Raw genomic sequence first — 18,542 nt, 5'->3', positions numbered from 1 at the left:
CTGATATATTCAATCTCTTTCGGATCGGCAGCCTCCCGCTCAATGAACTTCAAGTTCTTTCCTTCTGCCATGATTCCGATTTTGTTTCCTGACTGCATGTGTGTACCTACCTACGTACAGTGCGGTACTTTGACCATGTACATAAATAAACACGTACCAATTTCCATTCATGCAAAGTGGCTGTGGCGAAGCACAAGCTGGCGACAGCACTCTTCACTGGTTCCCTGCTTTGGTTATGCAAAGAGAATTCAGGTTTTGTGGGAATCCGCAAAATTAGTTCTTCGTACATTTCAAAGGGTTCCGAAGGGTCGTGTAAATAGAATTGTTTCAATGAATACATTTCACTAAGTGTTAAGGAAGTTTTGGGTTGCATGGTCAACTAGCATTTACCCCCCTATAACTTGCCCCCCAATATTTATTCCATTTTAACACTGAACTCGAAGACCACAAATTTGAAGGTGAAAAAAAATGGAATTCCGGTTAAAACTGAAAGATTCCGATGCCTGACATTCAGATAACGGGTAAGCTGTTTTTAATTCCTTCCAACATTTTCCAACGCTAAACAAAAGCAAGCAGATGTGAAAGTTACATTTGAACTTTCAGCAGTTGAAATTATTAATTTATAGTACTTAAACTGGAGATTAAGAACAGTACTTTTATAAATGCAACATGCATGAAATATTTCACTGCTTTGGACGCTCAAAGCATTTTAGGTTACTTAACCCCTTTGCGCCGGGAGACGGTAAGAGCCGCCGTAAAAATTGAGATCCTCAGCCTGCTTTTCAGCTATTATTTTCGGCCCACGCTCGAGCGAACATGGTGAAAGAAGGCATACCCTGGCTCTTGTATATATGGTGACTGGCCTTTGTGTGTTGCCAAGAAATGATAAGACCAAATCTGCATCATAATCACCAACTTCACAATAGTCCCCACTTTGAAAAGAAGCAACAGGAATGTGGAAGCGTGAGTAGAGCTGCATTCCACTAAACAATGAGCCTTTTCACTATGTAATTCAAAGCGTGCAGAACACGCAGGGCCAGAAACCGAGAATTTGCTGTTTGGCAGGTGGCCTTCGTGCCAAGCGGGGGTGGAATTCTTGGAGTCAGCTTTCAGAAAAAAATTTCCGTCATCAACGGGTTGATCCCCTAATCTTCATGCGCACTGAGCCTGGAGTGTTGACCTGTGTTCAGATGTTAATATAGACTCCGTCCATTAACTTCTCGACAAAAAATATGGGAATTTCAATCCAGTTGATGAGAAATTGTGTGTTAGTTTTCCTTTCACCTTCACTTCATTTTTCTCTTTGCCAGCTGAAATCTCCTAACCATTTTCTCTGGTAGTGGGTAATTCTCTGGTAATTTGGCAAGCTTCCTTCATTACCGTAATTTTCAGAATATAAGGCGCCCACATTATAAGGCGCAGGGCTCAAATATCTTCAGATTAAGATTCAAAGCTTAGCCTTTAAGGTGCACTATGGTATAAGGCGCACCATCATGCACATCGGTAGATCGTTGCAACATGAAAGACTACCGAAGCAGCTTGCCAAAATGGACCCTTCTGCGCGTGGGGCTAGTTCATGTGTGAAGGGAGCACTGTGAGTTCGGCGAGGCTCATTCGACCGCACTTCTCCACAAAGGCCCTTTGTAACTTCAGCGTGAATATAGCTCTATGATTGTAGTATGTATTGCAGCGTGAAAAAACCCAACTGCGGTCCGCATGGTGTTACTGTACTGTCCACGGCAATCTGTGTGTTCTTTCTGAAGCTATTGTCGGCTGGTGGTCTTTGATCCAGGTGTTACCAAAAAACCAGATATACCATGGTGTATTATTATCAGTTCGGGAATGCTTCCTGTTTTGTTTGGTAGTTTTTCTGTGACTGTGCTATTTTCACTTAGAAAATGTAACTCATCGGGGGATTTTACAGAGCGGGGTCTATCGGATTTCACTTTTATTTATTCTTCATTTGAAAATTATGATCAGGGATTACACAGTCAAAACTTAGGGACGAGCACAATTGCAAACAATCTCTTTTATCTCTTTGGAGCCCTTAAAAAGACTGGTTGTTTTTTTATTCTCAGTTGATGTTTCAAGCAATCTCAAAGGCAAAGCATTCTTTGCAGAGAATCTGTCTTACTGCTTCTTTGTCACCGCCATGACAGAAAAATCCCAAGTTGCAGCGTTGAGCCATGCCAAATCGAGGGGAGTGGAAAAAATGCTTTCCTCTTTGGTTTAAGAAGAAAACCAACGTCCAGGTTGACTGACATGTCTTTGCTGTCAATTACTTTTGCTAACGATCTTGCAGCATCTCTCTTGAGGCTTGCTTTCTTCTTCCCCTCTTGATCAATCACTGCTACCGCATTGACGTCGCGAGGGTTGTTGTAGTCTCATTGTAAAGTATATTTTGTGAGGTCATAGTTGTCGTAGTGGTACATACTAATTGCCAAAACCCCTTTCATTAAAATCTTAATCTTGTCTTTGACTAGGGTACACGAAATATAAATGTTCAGGTGGATCGTTTCCCTTATATATCAACAGCAAGGATTCTGGCCGGGGTTCTGATCTTAGAACTTCAGCCAATCACAATTTTTGTCCTGCACCAGTGGACCAATCGCAGCTCTTTGATGCGGTCCGAGGTTACTTGGCTTGGCACGCGCACATGATAAAAGAACAGCCATCTCAGGCGATCCTTCACTGTCTCACAAGACAATGGCGTTTAATAAGCGACACAGTTACACCGTTGAACTCAAGTGACGTGCGGTAGAGTATGTTGAGCTGCACGGTAACCGAGCGGCAGGGCCAGAGATCTGCATCAACGAGTCCATAATCCGGCGTTGGAGAAATGACAAGAAACTCCTGGTTCGTCTTCCTTCACAGTTGAAAGCCAGGAGGGGTGGCAAACCTCTGTGGCCCAAGTTGGACGAAGATCTGAAGCAGTTTGTGCTTGACAAAGCTGGCTGAGGCCTGAGCACAGTCGTCATCAGGGCAAGAGTGAAGGAGATGGCAAGGGATGGGTTCACCTCAAACATTTATACAAAGTATTTCTTTGAGATTGGATAGCAAGCTCTAATCGGAATACCAGCAGTCATTGGGAATTTAAAAGTGTGCCTCTGAAATTCAAAACAAGACAATTGACTTTGTAATTACAGCAGTGAACAGGTTTGGCCAGTACCGACTATTTCAAAGTGCATGAATTTGGGCTAACCAATCATGCACTGACAAATTCTGTGGCACAAAAGTGCAAATTATAAAGAAGGACCTCGAGGACTGAACATGACTCTTGTGCAACAATTAAGGGCTACGGGACTGGATTCCAATACAATAAAATAGATGCGGTGGCCGCGGCTCTCCAAAGCATCTGTGGAACCCACCGCAGCTGCCATGGTCGGATTCCGCTAGCTGGGCAACGTGTAAAATTTAAATAACAATAGTGGGTTTTGTTAGTCAGTTCCTTTGATATGGTAAGTTGGCAAAGGCTGTGAACAGTCGCCTGGTTGCTAAGGACTTGTGAAAACCGCAGTGTCCGCGTTCAAACTGTGGTTCAACCTTTCGGGCAAGCTCCCTTAAACTAACACAGATTTAATCCCTTACTACCGTATTTGATGAGCAAACATTTCAACAGGTTGGTTGTAATGCATTCATCTTCAAATTTTCAACAATTTTACTACTTAAAATAAACTGCACATTACACAAAAAGTACTTTTACCAGAAAAAGCTACTCATGTTTACTCACCTCTTGAGTTGACATTGGGCTGTTTGGCAGACTGGACAATGAGCCACTTTGCTTACGTGATGGCGAGTTAGACGACGGACTAGGGTTTAACAGGTGAGGAGACATCCTTGTTTGTGCTGCAGAGGCAGAAAGATACTGCTCCACCTGTCTTTTCTGAGATTGTTGTATATAGTATCTGGTAGGGTTCTCAAGCTTGGTGGTTACCTGAAACCAAGAAGACACAAAAAGTCAGCTTCATAAACAAACAGCCAGAAACATTATTATTGGTGGTTGGAAATGTGAAGCAAATCCAATTTAACTTTCCATTCATAAATTTAACCCATTCCTATTGGTAGACAGCCCTATAATGAGCACTGTTTTTAAAGGCACAAACTGGTTTCAAACACCTGTCCACTTTCATATGATAATTTGACTATTTTTTGTAGACTCCAACACCAATACATGACTCTCTTCATCGTAATGTACATGTAGGTACAATACTAACAATGAGTCCACATGGCATTCCACATGGTGATCTACATGCTATGTGTATTTTAGCACCATCCCACTCAAGGATTTCCACCACATCAGTTTTCGTAAGTACACATCGCGCATGTGGTCAGATGCAATGCCCTGCACCCAACAAAGCGAGCCTTGTTCATTCGTGCAGTTCGTAAAATACACCAAGCAAATGGATGAAAGTCCAGTTCCTTCTACCAGGACTGAGTGGGTCAACATCATCAAAAAGATGTGCAATAAACAAGCATTTCAACAAGATTCAGGAATAAATACCCACATCCTAGACAAGAAATGCAAGCCTGAAAAACCTTCAAAGTCCAAGTGATGAGCAATTAATTTGCCCATAAGGCACAACCAACAAACAAACGAAAAGGCACATGGAAAGTAGTTTTTACTATTTTTATTGAAAACTGAAAGTGTTTAAATGATATCCAGAATGTAAAAGTCATTTTGATTAATAAATCGGAGAAAGAAATAAAAACTAATTTTTAGCGAAATGTATATCTGCGATGTACATTTCAGAAGAAATTATCGCACACCTCAAGCACGTCAATGCTTGTCCTGAGTCGAGTTAAAAAAATCAGTCCAATTTTTGGGTGAGTTTAGAGATCATGCTGACCAGATTTGTTGCTGTAGCCTGCAGCAACACCTATTAAGATTGGACAAACCTACATGACTTTCCAATGGGAGACAAATATAGATAAATTTGGACATCAAAAGTGTGGCTGACCAAAGCCAAATGGCAGAAACCGACAGCAAGCTCCAAACAGTGCAGTGCACATTTCTAGCCTCAGTATTTTCTTCCAAACATGTAAGACTCATTTGGGCTTATGTTGAAATGATTGTTGAAGTCAGATACTGCGCCCACGATCTTTGTAAAATCAAAGAAAGCCCTTAAAAAAAGATGAACATGGAGATTTGATGAAACACAAGTGACAAAGGGTAAGAAATGCTTCCAAATCGGCCCGGGCTGTTCCACTCGATAAATGTATACTCACATGTAATTGTCCATACGGTGGTCATACAGTGTGTGCAGATTTTTTTTTGGACAAGTACACGTACATGTATTTTACATTAAAATATTCCAAGGGCTCAGAAATTGTGCATGTTCAACATCCATGTTCCTTTCCGTTCCAGACATACAAAAAGGATGCCTTACTATAATTGTGGGTTCTCAAATGTGTGTCACACATAATGCCATCATTTGTCAGGGTTAATTCATTCATTGAAAAGGTCAGTAAAATTAAAAACAACAAAGAGAATTTTTCCATTTATACATTTCCTATCACATCACTGGCATACTAGTGAATATTTCAAACAATTAATTAACAGCTTGTCCACGTTGGCTTGGGCGGTATTTCGGTATTACCGAATACCGTGGTATTTTTTTAATACCGAACAATACCGACTAACAATCCGTGAATACCGGAATACCGACTAATTTGGTATTGAATTTCAATACTGCGGTATTCTGGCTAATTTGTTCAGAATGTTCCCACAACCCTCATAAGATGAAAGTAGACAATTATATCCAAAACAGTGACTGCATACTTTGTGGTTTCAGTCATCCAGCATCACGTTTGTATTGTCTCTTTTGGTGAGGAGATAAATGTAACATGATACTTCAGTATGCAGCCATCAACTCACCTGTCAAAAGGTTTTGTTTCCCTATCGCCGCCGTAGAGTTGCGGTTTTGAAATAGCTTGTAGGCAGTGCTTCTTGTATTACTCACTGGCACATGTGTACGCGTACATGTATCACAACCCTACAAGTTGGGAATTAAAAATCAGCTGGTCTTCCATGTCCACACTGGACTTTATTTTCCAATGATTTGTATTGGCGGATCAGAAAATGCGAATGCTGCTTGTGCTAGCCTTGTGCTCTCTTAGGGTCTTTTTTGTCCTTTATATACAAAATGTAAAAGTATTGTGTGAAAATCTATCTAACCGAAGCCAGGAATGTGTGTTATAAACTATAAAATGATTTCATAAATCTACATCTGTTCGACATCCACGGCAATCAATGATTTTTTTTATTGTTCTCACATTCGTTTCAACCACAAGAAACGAGAAGCAAAAATGCAATGCCTCACTTGTTACTGCTTGTATTTCAGTTTGTTCCGAATAAAATTAGGACAATGTGGTTGATCAAAAAGATCTCTCGGTTATGATTAATCAAATATCTTGTGATGTGTTTAGAATAATAAATTTCACTGTCATGGGACAACATGTTTAATGTGCATGTGAAATTTAAAAATGCAAATACATGTGAAAGCATTGATCCAGGGATTTTTAAAAGACTTTCAATCGCCAAGGATGATGATGAAGCCAACAATAACTAACCTGCATGCACATGTAGGCCTGGATGTACCTGCAAGAATGTGAAGGCTCATCAACTAAAGCCCCCATCCATGTAAATAGTCTTCCCAACACAAAGTGTGTCACGGAGAGACATTTTTTGTTTAATTTTTCATCTGTCTTTTGATTTTTGACACAAGCTGCATAACATGATTGATTGGTAGTTCGAGTTCACTCGCCCACTGTGGCGGGCCCACCCGCGCACGAGATGGTCGCTGAAGAAGCATGATGTCATGAACAAGTACTGCGATTCGATAGCTGTGTCTTGCCAAATGTACGTCATGAAAACGCACAGTCTCATTGGTGGGCAAACTAGATCTTTTTGCAGCAATATGAATAATTCAGTGTTGGGTGATTAGTTGGACTCTTGAGATACGAGAATAGTCATGCGAACTTATTTGGGGCATATTTTATCGGAGATGGGATGGGAATTTTTGTTTTGGTGTTTGAGTAATCAATGTAAAATATGGATTTTTTAATTGTGCACTATGCGTGTCATGACAACAGGAATCTGGCAAACGATGTCTGTATATCGTAAGTGTGCTTGATGCATATGGAGGGGTGGGTGATATGCCTTGTGTAGCGCGACTGGAAAATTTGTGGAAGCACGCTTAAGTAAAAGCAGTACAACCTCAAATTAAATTCATGAACACAGAAAATACAAACACAGATATGAGATCAATTTTTGTGAATGAACCTGCAGAAAAATTTGTGACGGCAGTTTTTTTTTCGACTTGCAACTATAGAGCTGCATTCTATGTAGTGGAACGTACGACCCTTTTTTGGCAGAACCTGTACATTGACTGGTTGCTGCATTTCCATCATGCCTTCATTGGCAACGGTTCAGCCTGGCGACAACCAGTTGGTGCACTGCGCACATGTTTTTCACTACGGCCATTCGCAAACGCTTTATGAAGAGTTGTCAACAATGGTTTTTCAGGCAATGGAGTCACGAAAACCTTTCATTGTACCAGGAATTTCGCTGAAACATATTTTCCCCCCAATGAAATGTGCACGTTTTCACCAGGACCACAGACTTGTGCTTGTAATTGGAATTTCTTAACAACTGATTTCGTAATAAGAGTCAACTGCCGCGTCGCAGAGTTTTCTGAAAGCCACCTTACCATTGCACACGCACAGTGTTAGGGCACAGCTAAGAGGAGCAGCCACTGGTGACCTGCACGTCATCATTACAATAATGCACTGTCTCAGCGAGTACCAACTTGACTGTAGTACATGTGCAGATTTTGACACCCTACGAGTGACCACACAGATATAGGAATTGCGGAGCAACAAATCAGTATTTAAGACACCATCCCTTTTTAAAAAAATTCTTTCACATATATAATATTTATTTGACATAAAATAGACGGATAAATTATAATAGTTATTAAGTTTTTGGGGTTTTGTGACATTAAAAACCCTTTATGCTGGCCCCTAGTATTGTTTGTGGTGTGCCATAGAATGTCAGCATTGCCGCTGCTTTTTGATGACGTCATTGCCCTTTGCAACCGCGGTATTAGTAAATATTGTAGTTTTTCATGGATACCACGGTATTTAAAACGGCAATACCGTCCAAGCCTATTACAGTCCACGGAGGAATTCAAACTGCACTTTGCTTTCCACAAAATGAGCCTGATTGCAACAGATGACAAGACAATCTAATGAAACAAACATGAAAATATTGGACAACTTTCCTATTTGTGGCAGAAAAAATGTCAAAACATGGGCTGCTGTGAATGCTTGTATCACCGATTTCAGAAACACTCATTACTTACTGGCGATATGCAAGTGACCCTGAAATCTCATGTTGAGAGATAAAAGTCAACACAGCACGTAATAACAATAATCATCTTCAAACAGCATTTTACAGAGTTAGTCTCAAACTGCTTCAAACCACAATATTTAAAATATAATTCATGATTAATTAGCAAATGTATAGTACGATATATATATGAAAATGTTCAATTCAAAACCAAGTTAGATGATACGTCAACATGCCACGCACAAACTTTACAGTAAATAAAACTAAGCAAATTCAAGGTTTAAATCTTTGAAAAGGGAAAGTCTTTCATTTGTGATTTTAAAGTCCCTAAATTGTCAATATTTCTAAGAAAACCAGCAACCTGTTCCTCAGCAGAGGGGCGTAAACAATAAAAGCATGATTTTCATATGTCCTACAAGGCTTTGGACAGATAACTGAATAGTTAAGTTTAACTACATCAAAACTTTTAGTTTGAATGTTAGAAGAATGTACCATTATCAGATCTTTGAGACACTGTGGTACCGACTCGCTATGGTGAATGAGTTTGAAAAGAATCCAGTCTTAAACTCAACCTGTGAGCCAGTGCAGCTCCTGAAGTATGGATGTCGTGTCTACAGGTTGATCAATTTTTTTCCACTAACCAGTCTTGCGGCAGCATTCTGAATAAGTTAAAGTTTCTTAAACTGATAATCATACAATCCAAAAAATAAGCTGTTGCAGTAATCCAATCTAAAAGTAACAAATGCATGTATGAGTTTTTGAGTACTCAACTGATCCCGAAACTTTCTGAGTTTACAAATCTGCCAAAGTGAATGAGATGCCATTTTACACATTAGAAATGTAAGCATTAATATTTCTGTTCGAATCAAATATTACCCAAGATCTTGCACTGTGTCAGATTGTACACTGTGCACATCTCTAACCCGCACTTCAGCCTGAATTTCTTTAACATTGGATTTTTTAAACGTGAGGAAAACCACAAGATTTCAGTCTTGCTATCATTTAACCCCTTGACGACAGGCACTTTTTCTGAAAGCCGACTCCGAGAATTCCAGCCTTACTTGGCCACGAAGGCCACCTGCAAAACCACAAATTCTCGGTTTGTGGCCCTGTGTGCTCTGCACGCTTTGAATTACACAGTGCAAAGGCTCATTGTTTGGTGGCAAGCGGCTCTACTCATGCTTCCACATTCCCGTTGCCTCTTTTCAAAGTGGGGACTATTGTGAAAAGCTGGTGATTATGATGCGAATTCGGCCCTTTCATTTCTTGGCAATACACAAAGGCCAATCACCATATATACAAGAGCCAGGGTATGCCTTCTTTCACCATGTTCGCTCAAGTGGGTGCAGAATCCAATGATCTCACTGATTGCTAGCCATTGCCATCTTCAAGTTTCCTGGCCATTTCCCATGTTTCTTGGCAGTGTACCAAACCTCTAGCTCTGTTGTATGTGCTGTCAACACCAGTCTCCAAAGCTGATGACGACTTGATTGAGCCTCTTTTCATTTTTGTACAATCTTTGTCTAGATCAGGTTGAGATGCATGCTCCTTTGTGTTTCTCATCTGATAACCAGGCTTCACCCCTAAAACATGTGTAATCTTTCAATGAGGCGATCTGACTTTATAATGCTGTGTGGAGTAGCAGCTGCCACCAGTTCCTTTTTTTGGATATATGTATATCTAAAGTTACAAACTATATTTTCCAATTTCTTTTTACACTGGCTTAATCAGGTTGCCTCGGTTTGACTGTTGCGGTCTGCCGCGGTTTGGCTGGGTTGCTAAGGATCGTACAAACTGCGGTTTGGCCGCATCAAAATCACTCATGCGAAGGCAAGTTAATGAGGTACGAGTGGAAACTGTTGCATTGTAATGCTAAAGCATCATGAATAATGCATTATCAGCGGTCCAAAACGTGGTGATCGCGTTGTTTGCGAAGCCCAAAGTTTTTCGGAACTTCAGCGATCGCTCGTATGCCCAGTGACTTGCGTAAATATGAACACGGTGACTGCGTTGATATTGAAGGGGAATCAATGATAATACATAGTATGAATGAAACACAACATTTTCAAATGTGATTTTGATCAGGTAATTGCTTCGAAATATAGAACAGCAAATGCTAGCTTAAAACTTGTATTACATATGTGCTCAATGTTTCTGCCACCCTGGGTGTACGAGTGTAAAATAATTGCCTTTTATTACTGGCTTCTATAAAATCCATTGAATTTGTGGTAGGCCGATGACATGTGCGCTACAATGGCCTGCGCCAATAAAAAACCCAAATGAGAGCTGCCAACTTTTACAAACTCATTTCAGTATTCAGAAAGGAAAGGAAAATATTTTGCGAGAAAATTTGTATTTTTCATGCGGCACTCTCAGTACGTGAAAATCAGGACTTTTTTTGCGCGGCACTGATTGTTCGCATTGCCACAACAGCAACGGTAATTAAAAGCGAGGATGAAATTTTCTTTCGGAAAGTTGTAATCACAGTGGTGTAATAAATCACTGGTATTAAAGATTGTGCACTTCTTACTTTACGGATTCCCGGCCCGGCGATGGACATGGTGAAACACCCTCCAAAAAGGCGAGACCATGCAACCAGCGTATATGCATTATACACGTAGTACCACCGTGTCAAGCGCTCACAAATAAACAACTGTGATTCAATTGACTTGACATTCAGTTATTTATCGGTCATATTTTGCCAGCACTGAGATGCGTTGTGCAACACACGCACCACACTAAAACCAAAAAAAAAAAAAAAACTAACAAAAAACTATTCGTTCATCACAGACTGGAATTTAAGTCTATAGAATGTAGTGAGAATTTAGTTTCAACAATAAGCTCCTTATGCAGTTCTCCGCCTTATAAAAATTACATCGTTGTACTTCTCACAAAATTCTTCATACTTGCGTATTCCGGCCCCTGTGTTTTCTTTACCAGGAGCAACTGAACTGCAAACAAGCCGAGTAAAATCACACATCGGACTTATCGATGTGGTTGACGCTTATTATCGGGCTTCCTACTGCAGTATAAAGCTCGTACGCTTAATACGCTCATTTTAACAAATTAAAGCCGTATTTTTAACAAGAATATCGTATTGCTGCATTCCTGGTGAATTTCCGTGCGAAAATCCGTACTGGTTGGCAGCTCTGCCAAAATAAACCAGCATGCCAGTTGATGATACCGACTCGTTGGTCAACTACACATACTTTTACAGTGTTTTCCTACCGGTACCCTAGGTTTTTGACGGAATGGCAAACACTCATTTTCAACATCGAGTGACTGAATTTTTTTTTATAATGGTCATTTTACTAGTGTCTCTATAAGCTAGTTTGGGACAACAAATATCAGAAGTATTTCACACATGGGTGGTGGGACACAAGGGCCTTATTTTCCACCACTGCCCAAAAGTTTAATCCCTGAATGTGAAACCTGCTAAGACGCTTCTTGCAAAGTTGAAGTCAACGAGTGACTGTCCTTTACTCTGTCGTTGTGAAAGACAACACTGTTACTATACGCGCTCTGGTAAAAAGACCAGTCGGCAGTTGCAAAGTATGCCCAAGCCTCTTCAGCATATCCTAATGCTTCTAATTTGGTTCTGAAAGCATCCCAAACGTCCGCTAATTTTATTATCAAAACAACTACATAAAAAAAGAGAACTACGGTTATGATTAAACAGACAACAAATCAAACAATAATCACAGAAGAAGAAAGCAAATGTTATTTATGAGAAAACCTAGGATGGGGACATTAAAGAAAAATATTTAAGCAGAACAGCAGAAAGTAACAGGAAAACTTAAAAAGCACAGTTGAATGCACAAAATAGATACGATAACTTTTAATTATCACAAATTAATATTGCAACCAGGAAAATCATAGCGGCTCCTTTCCCCACTGTAAGTTGTACAACTCCATCTCAAAATACATGCAAGGTCTAATTAAAGAGGATAATTGACACTCCACTGCAAGTTCATCAGGTTGATTGACACTGAACAAGTTATCCGGTCTGCCGTTCCAGGATCAAAAGATTTTGCAAGAAGCCGCTAGAATTACAAATAGATTATGATTCGTTCATCCTTAATTAGTGGTACTTTTTGGGAGCTGTGATTGGGGATACCGAATTCGGCAGTAGCAGACAAGGGTTTTTACGTTCAACCACTAATGTGTGTTCTTGTACATGTATTTGTTTAAGGAAATGGGGAAGAAGTAGGTGTTTCCGGAAGAAATAGGTCGGTTGTCACTGTCTTATATGGGATATTCCGAAAAGGAAAGTCCATGTCAGTTGGTGGGATTGCTCCAGAAATAATCATTTATGAGCGTATGGTCGCCATTTCCCCTTTTGACACAATAGAGCTTAATAAGTTGGCATGGCCATCAACTTAAACATGATGATAGGTGTTTGTGAGGATGTATTGATCAGCACAGAACTTTTGACAACTTTGAGGAACGACGATGCGTCAATTTTTTTGCAGATTTAGAGCGTGAATATTTTCTCCATCGTGTGATTCTAGCAGGATGTCTAGTTCAATACGTACATGTGCATGCTGACAACCCAGCCCTTGACTTTTAGTTGAACGTACATATACATAAAAGTTGTTTTCACTATAAAAGTGTTGAAGTCAACATCATACAAGTCAAATTTAAGTCGAGTCGCGAGTCAATTTCTTTTGAAATTTTCATCGCAAGTAATTTTTCAAGCCAAGTCGTGTCTCATATTGCCCACCCAAAAAAGAATACATAAAAAATGCAACTCGAGTCATCAACATGGCACATTCAGGTATTTACCCTAATCACAAATTGTCAAATGCACTTTGTTTGTGCAGGAAGCTCTGAAATTTAAAACTTCAATTTATTTACATGAAATTGTTATTAAAGTTATCAAAACTTCGTTGGCATTTTGCATTTTTCATCACTCACAGGTCTCAACCAAAAATACAACTTTACGTATACGTTACGGAGATCATTTCCTAGAACTGCAAACCAACAACACAAACAACACGGCCGGAGTAAAAGTATGTTCTTGGGAGCAAAACGGTGACATACAATGTGCACGTTTTTTCCCCTTCAAAAATGCCCAAGAAATATTGGAGTCGGTATGCCGGCTTCCTGAAAAGTACCTAAACAGCTTTGGAATGTAAACGCAGTGGCCGCAGTCAGTTGCTAATTCCTCTGTGGAGCCGACCGTGATCATCGCGGTCCGCACGTATTTCAATAACAATAGGGGCTTTGTTAGACAGTGCACTGATATGTAAAGTGAGCAGGCCCCCCTTGCCGTCGGCTTATAACTAGGGATTGGACAAACCACGGTGACTTCAGTCAAACCACGGTTCAACCTTCCTGCAAAGCCGCCTTACAGAATCTTATTTACTTCTTAGTACCAATTCAGCCATAAACATAAATTTGAAAAACTGGCAGTAAACTCTAATGCAAGGTTTTAATTTCAATAACTTATCCCTCTTCCCCACACCCGACAATGTGTGCCTTGATTACATAAAACAATACCAACAACCAACGACAAATTTCACTTACTACAAAATTTTGCAATCTGTTCCAGATTGCATCAGAAATTTCTTCATGTACAAAAAGTAACCACTCAAGTAACCACAAGAAATTCCTTTTTCAGTCACCAACGTCGAGTTCGAGTCTCAAGTTTTAAGCCTTGAGTCTGAGTCCAAGTCTTGAGTCACAAACCTCAAGTTTGAGTCCAAATCACCAGTCACACACCTCGAGTCTGAGTCATGAGTCACAAGTCATGAATCAAGTTGTTTCAGCCAATTGTTTTAAGTGTATCAAACCACGAAGGAAAATCCATGATCAAAGTTGTAAGTTCGTTTTGTGCTGTTAGAGCTGTGCCAAATATCCGAATAACCGAATATTCAAACGATTGTCGAATATTTGAATATTATTTGTTTAATTTGAATATTCAAATGCAAAATTCATAAAAAAGTAAGGGAAAACTTTCTTTTGTTTTAAATGAGATACATTACACCATGAAGGCTTGTCTCAAACAGATTCAAATGAAAAGCTTCAGAAGTCTTACGATTTAAAAAGTTAATTACTCATTAAACAATTTAAAAGGAATAGAAATTTTCGACAGGGATGTCAGGAAGTCTTGATCATATCTTAAATCTTGCTAAATTGTGACTGGGGATACTCCTAGATGTGAGAAGCTATTATATTGATCACAATGTCCAAATGTGTGTGTTATTGCAACTGATTTTGTACATGGTTTGTTCATTAACAATCTGCCGGTCAGTACAGCCGAATTTCGATCAAATTGAAGGTCCAATATTCAAATTGTGAATTATTCAAATTGACTCAGCCCTACTTTCTGTTTTGTTTATGCTGATCAATTACATACATTGCAAAAGCTATGGGTACTTTTTAGCTTATAAATGAAAATCATCCACCGCTTAAACATTAAACTCCAGTATCTTCATTTATTTCTTTATTTAGGGAATGAAGTGCTGGGTTGGTTCTAAAGTAAATTTAAGACAGGCTCAGGAGAATGTGTGAGACGAAGATGAGGGTATTTAAAAACCTTTTACTGTCACGCCCAGCACACGCCATGCATTTATTACTTACATGCAAGCCCAGCCATTTTGCTAAAAGTGTTCATATTCACGACTGGTTCTGGAGATTATGAGGCTGAATATGTATATCCGTACTTCTGCTGAATTAACAAAATGCACACCCAGTGCATAGTTTGATTACCGCCACACAGTTTGAGGATACGGAATACGATGCGTCTGGTTGACTCATCAGTGGATATTTAGCCATACATACATGTAAAAGGGCGAAGTGGAAAATGTGCAACGCAATGACGCTCCATGCATGCAAACTAGTGACGGCACAGGTGCATACAAATCAATTTTCGACGGCATATATGGTAAATATGTTTCATGAAAATACATGAATCTAGTCACCAGTCACAAAGCTCAAAAATATTTCTCGAAAATCTGATATATCGATATTACCAAATAACTAACATTGGCGATATAGATAGCAAACCCATATCGATAATATTGATATATCAACGGCGCATACTGCATGCATAGTTCATATCAGTCTGGAGTATTGCCCTCTTTGGACGGGCTATTACATCACACATTTCATGCTATCTGACCAATCACAAAGCTTGTTTGACCAGCTTACAAAGGACTGTGGGTATTTCCACATAATGGGCTGCTTTTCTTAAAAGTTGGAGTAAATGGAACAAAAGCTACCAACTGATAAGTTCCATTTGAAAATTTGATTTAGATCATGGATTTAAATCTCTCTTTAAAAATCAAACAAATAATTTTTAAAAATCATGTTAAAGAAACCTTAATGGGAGGAGTATTTCAAAAGAAATGGCTGAATTCAATACACTGATGCCTTTAAAACATTTCTACACAACCAGACAAACTCAATTTCAAGCCCAAGTAAAGCATGCTCAATGGTGAGCGATTTTACATGCGGTCGGGTAGACTAGCCAGCCTCACATGCAGGGCCTCAAGCATGATTCACACTGACGCAGGGCGTATTGCTCAACATCTAAAATTGTGTATACAAAAAAGTGTGCCAATATTCACATCAATTATATTGCAGAGTAATCGGTGTTAAACATAACACCGTCTGTAATATTTGTTAACTATGGCATTCTTTCATTAAATGTGGTATAAATGTATTTACGACGTGCAACCGACAGGGCATGGGCATATTCATACGCCATTCTCGATGTACCTGTGCACACATACAACAGCTGATAAAGAGAAACCCCGTGGAGGGATTAGTTGCTTATCTGTCCGCTTTGTTCACACACCCAACAGTGGCACATTGAAAAGGGTGCACTTTTCCGCGCGGGATGGGGGCTCACTCGGAAATGCTCTTATGAGTGAAATAATTAATGCTGACAAAAAAATACCATTACAGACGTCATTCATCAGTCTAAAACACATTTGTACCAATGCGATTAAAAATTCATTATTGTCAACTTAAGATATTTAATAATTTTTTAATAATATTTAAGGTGGATGATAATTGCTGTATCAATAGAGGCAAAAGGAAAGGTCACTATGCCCATGTGTGGTAATACGCCGGACTGCATATACTGTATTTCCTGTTAAGTTATCAGATTTTGAAGACATAATGTTTATGTGCACATATGTTCTTACCTGGTGATAAGGATGATGTGCATGAAGATGGTGTTGATGGGGTTGGTGTCCATAGTATGGAAGCATAACTGCTATTCCACCATACATTTTTCACAAAATTAACTTCAACGGACCAGCCGTTGCAAGCCACGTTGTTAACAGACTTAAGAATAGACTACACAAGCTACCAGCGCTGTGTAATCTTGGGACGGAGTGACCAGTTTCACAACTAACTAGGGATATATACATGTACATGTAGTACAGGGAGGGGGCAATTAGAATGTCGATGATGTCATCTTCCTGTCTGTAAATTCTAGCAATTTGCATTACCACGACCTTTAAATATATATCCTGTCTCCATGGCATTTCTTGTAGGGGATAGCAGAGTGTTCTTCCTGTGCACTTGAACACAACATGTACATTTATTGCATGACTTGTTTTTTAATCATAACTTAAAGGTATGTTTCACATTGTTTTTCAACTCCACCAAAAAAATAAAAATAATTGTAGATTTCTGTGTTAAAGCAAATAAATTTCCTGCTCATGTTTTTGACATCTACCAGGCACATATAAACCCAATAACATGAACAACCTCCGTGGTGAGAGATTTTTCAAAATGGTTACCACTTTATTCATTTTTGCCCGTAATTGGCACCTAATCACGTCACTGTGGATTTATTACATCCTGGCACAGCTTCAAGTCAGAATAAATGTACACTGTACATGTACATGCAAGTTCAAATGAGCAAAATATAATTGGACAGAAAAAGACACACACCACAAAACAACCAATCCCTACAATAATAAATGCAACAAGAATGAAGAGTTAATGCCTTGCCAAGCTCATGTCTAAAACCCACAACTTTAAATTTTGGAATACAAACAAGATTTGTCTTAATCCTTTTGGCCATCTTGACCTTGGCACTTGACCCTTCAGGCTTAACTGCAATAGGCTTGTGGCATTCCAAAAAACAAAATCAAGCCAGTTTTGAAGTTCTTCAGCAAAATATTTATCACATTATCATGCTGACACGCTTTCTATTGTTTTTGTCACTGTGACTTTGACCTTTCACACCAAAATGCAATACCAAGAGTAATCCTCAAACCAAATTTGTAGCTTTAAAGAAAGGTATTTTGAAGTTATCATGTTGACAGGATTTCTATTGTTTTACAATCATGACCTTAACCTTCAACCTTTCAGCCAAAAATGCAGTAGGCTTCCTAAAATCACCAAGAGCAATCCACAAAATAAAACTGTATATTTGAACTTCATATGCAAAGCAAAGATTGTATAGCACTGCATATAGTGGCACAAGATGACGGAACTCTGCAAAAAAGGTGTAATGACCATGGCGCCATTTGAGCGAGCAATACATCTGTGCAGTGCACATTAATGTACATGTGCAGGTGCACGAATCCGGCACAGACATCACGGATGGATGTCATTCCTCCTGCTGTTATGGCTTATGTATATATGGGCATTTGTCCACACTTCACTTGCTCAAATGGTGCTAAGGCGATTTACAACGTTTTACGCACATTTGCAGTGAAGTTCTCCATCTAGCGCCGCCATGCAGCGACGTTTTGACCAGGATGCTCTGACTACCCTCAGGAACTCTCCTGAGTTAACACTCGCCAGTTCTTTTCAGAACCCCACCTCTTCTTGAAGAGATACAACTGTAGATCCCATGGTGTACCTGCAAATCCTCACCATACGTACTACTTCCACCATGCAAAGTTTCGAATCTTACTTAGATTATTTGCTGATAACTGCCTAATGTATGGCCTAATTAAAACTGCATCCGATAAGGACGCTATTCAAACAGATCTAGACACATTGATGGAGTGGTCAGAAAACTGGTGTGTGTGATTTAATCCATCCAAATGTGAAACTATGAAAATATCCTGGAAACTGCATCCCGATAAAATATCATATAAAATTCTTGTTGTCACTCTAAGAAGGTCATGCAAATCCAGTACCTCAGTATTAAGATTCAGACCCACCATGCAACAGTAAAGGTAGGTGTCCTCAACTTTTTGAGACGTAATCTTTACCA

General features: G+C 39.4%; 1 protein-coding gene across 3 annotated transcripts in view; it reads right to left on the bottom strand.

Moving 5' to 3' along the window:
* Positions 1-18,542, bottom strand: part of LOC110988713 (microphthalmia-associated transcription factor-like) — a 117,850-nt gene that overhangs the window by 69,944 nt on the left and 29,364 nt on the right. For 2 of the 3 annotated variants that reach the window (XM_087136247.1, XM_022252492.2), the window contains exon 3: positions 3,731-3,934. In XM_087136247.1, the coding sequence (XP_086992373.1) occupies positions 3,731-3,934 (204 nt within the window). Of the gene's footprint in view, positions 1-3,730; positions 3,935-16,506; positions 16,702-18,542 lie in introns of those variants that run through there. The other variant, XM_022252493.2, reaches the window with a different exon arrangement.

This window comes from Acanthaster planci, linkage group LG04 (genome assembly GCF_054643075.1).
Source record: "Acanthaster planci isolate LZ-2023a linkage group LG04, COTS_SCS, whole genome shotgun sequence".
In the NCBI taxonomy this organism is placed as follows: Eukaryota; Metazoa; Echinodermata; class Asteroidea; order Valvatida; family Acanthasteridae; genus Acanthaster; species Acanthaster planci.
Note: the sequence above shows the minus strand (reverse complement) of the source record. Positions and strands in the feature narration are given on the sequence as shown.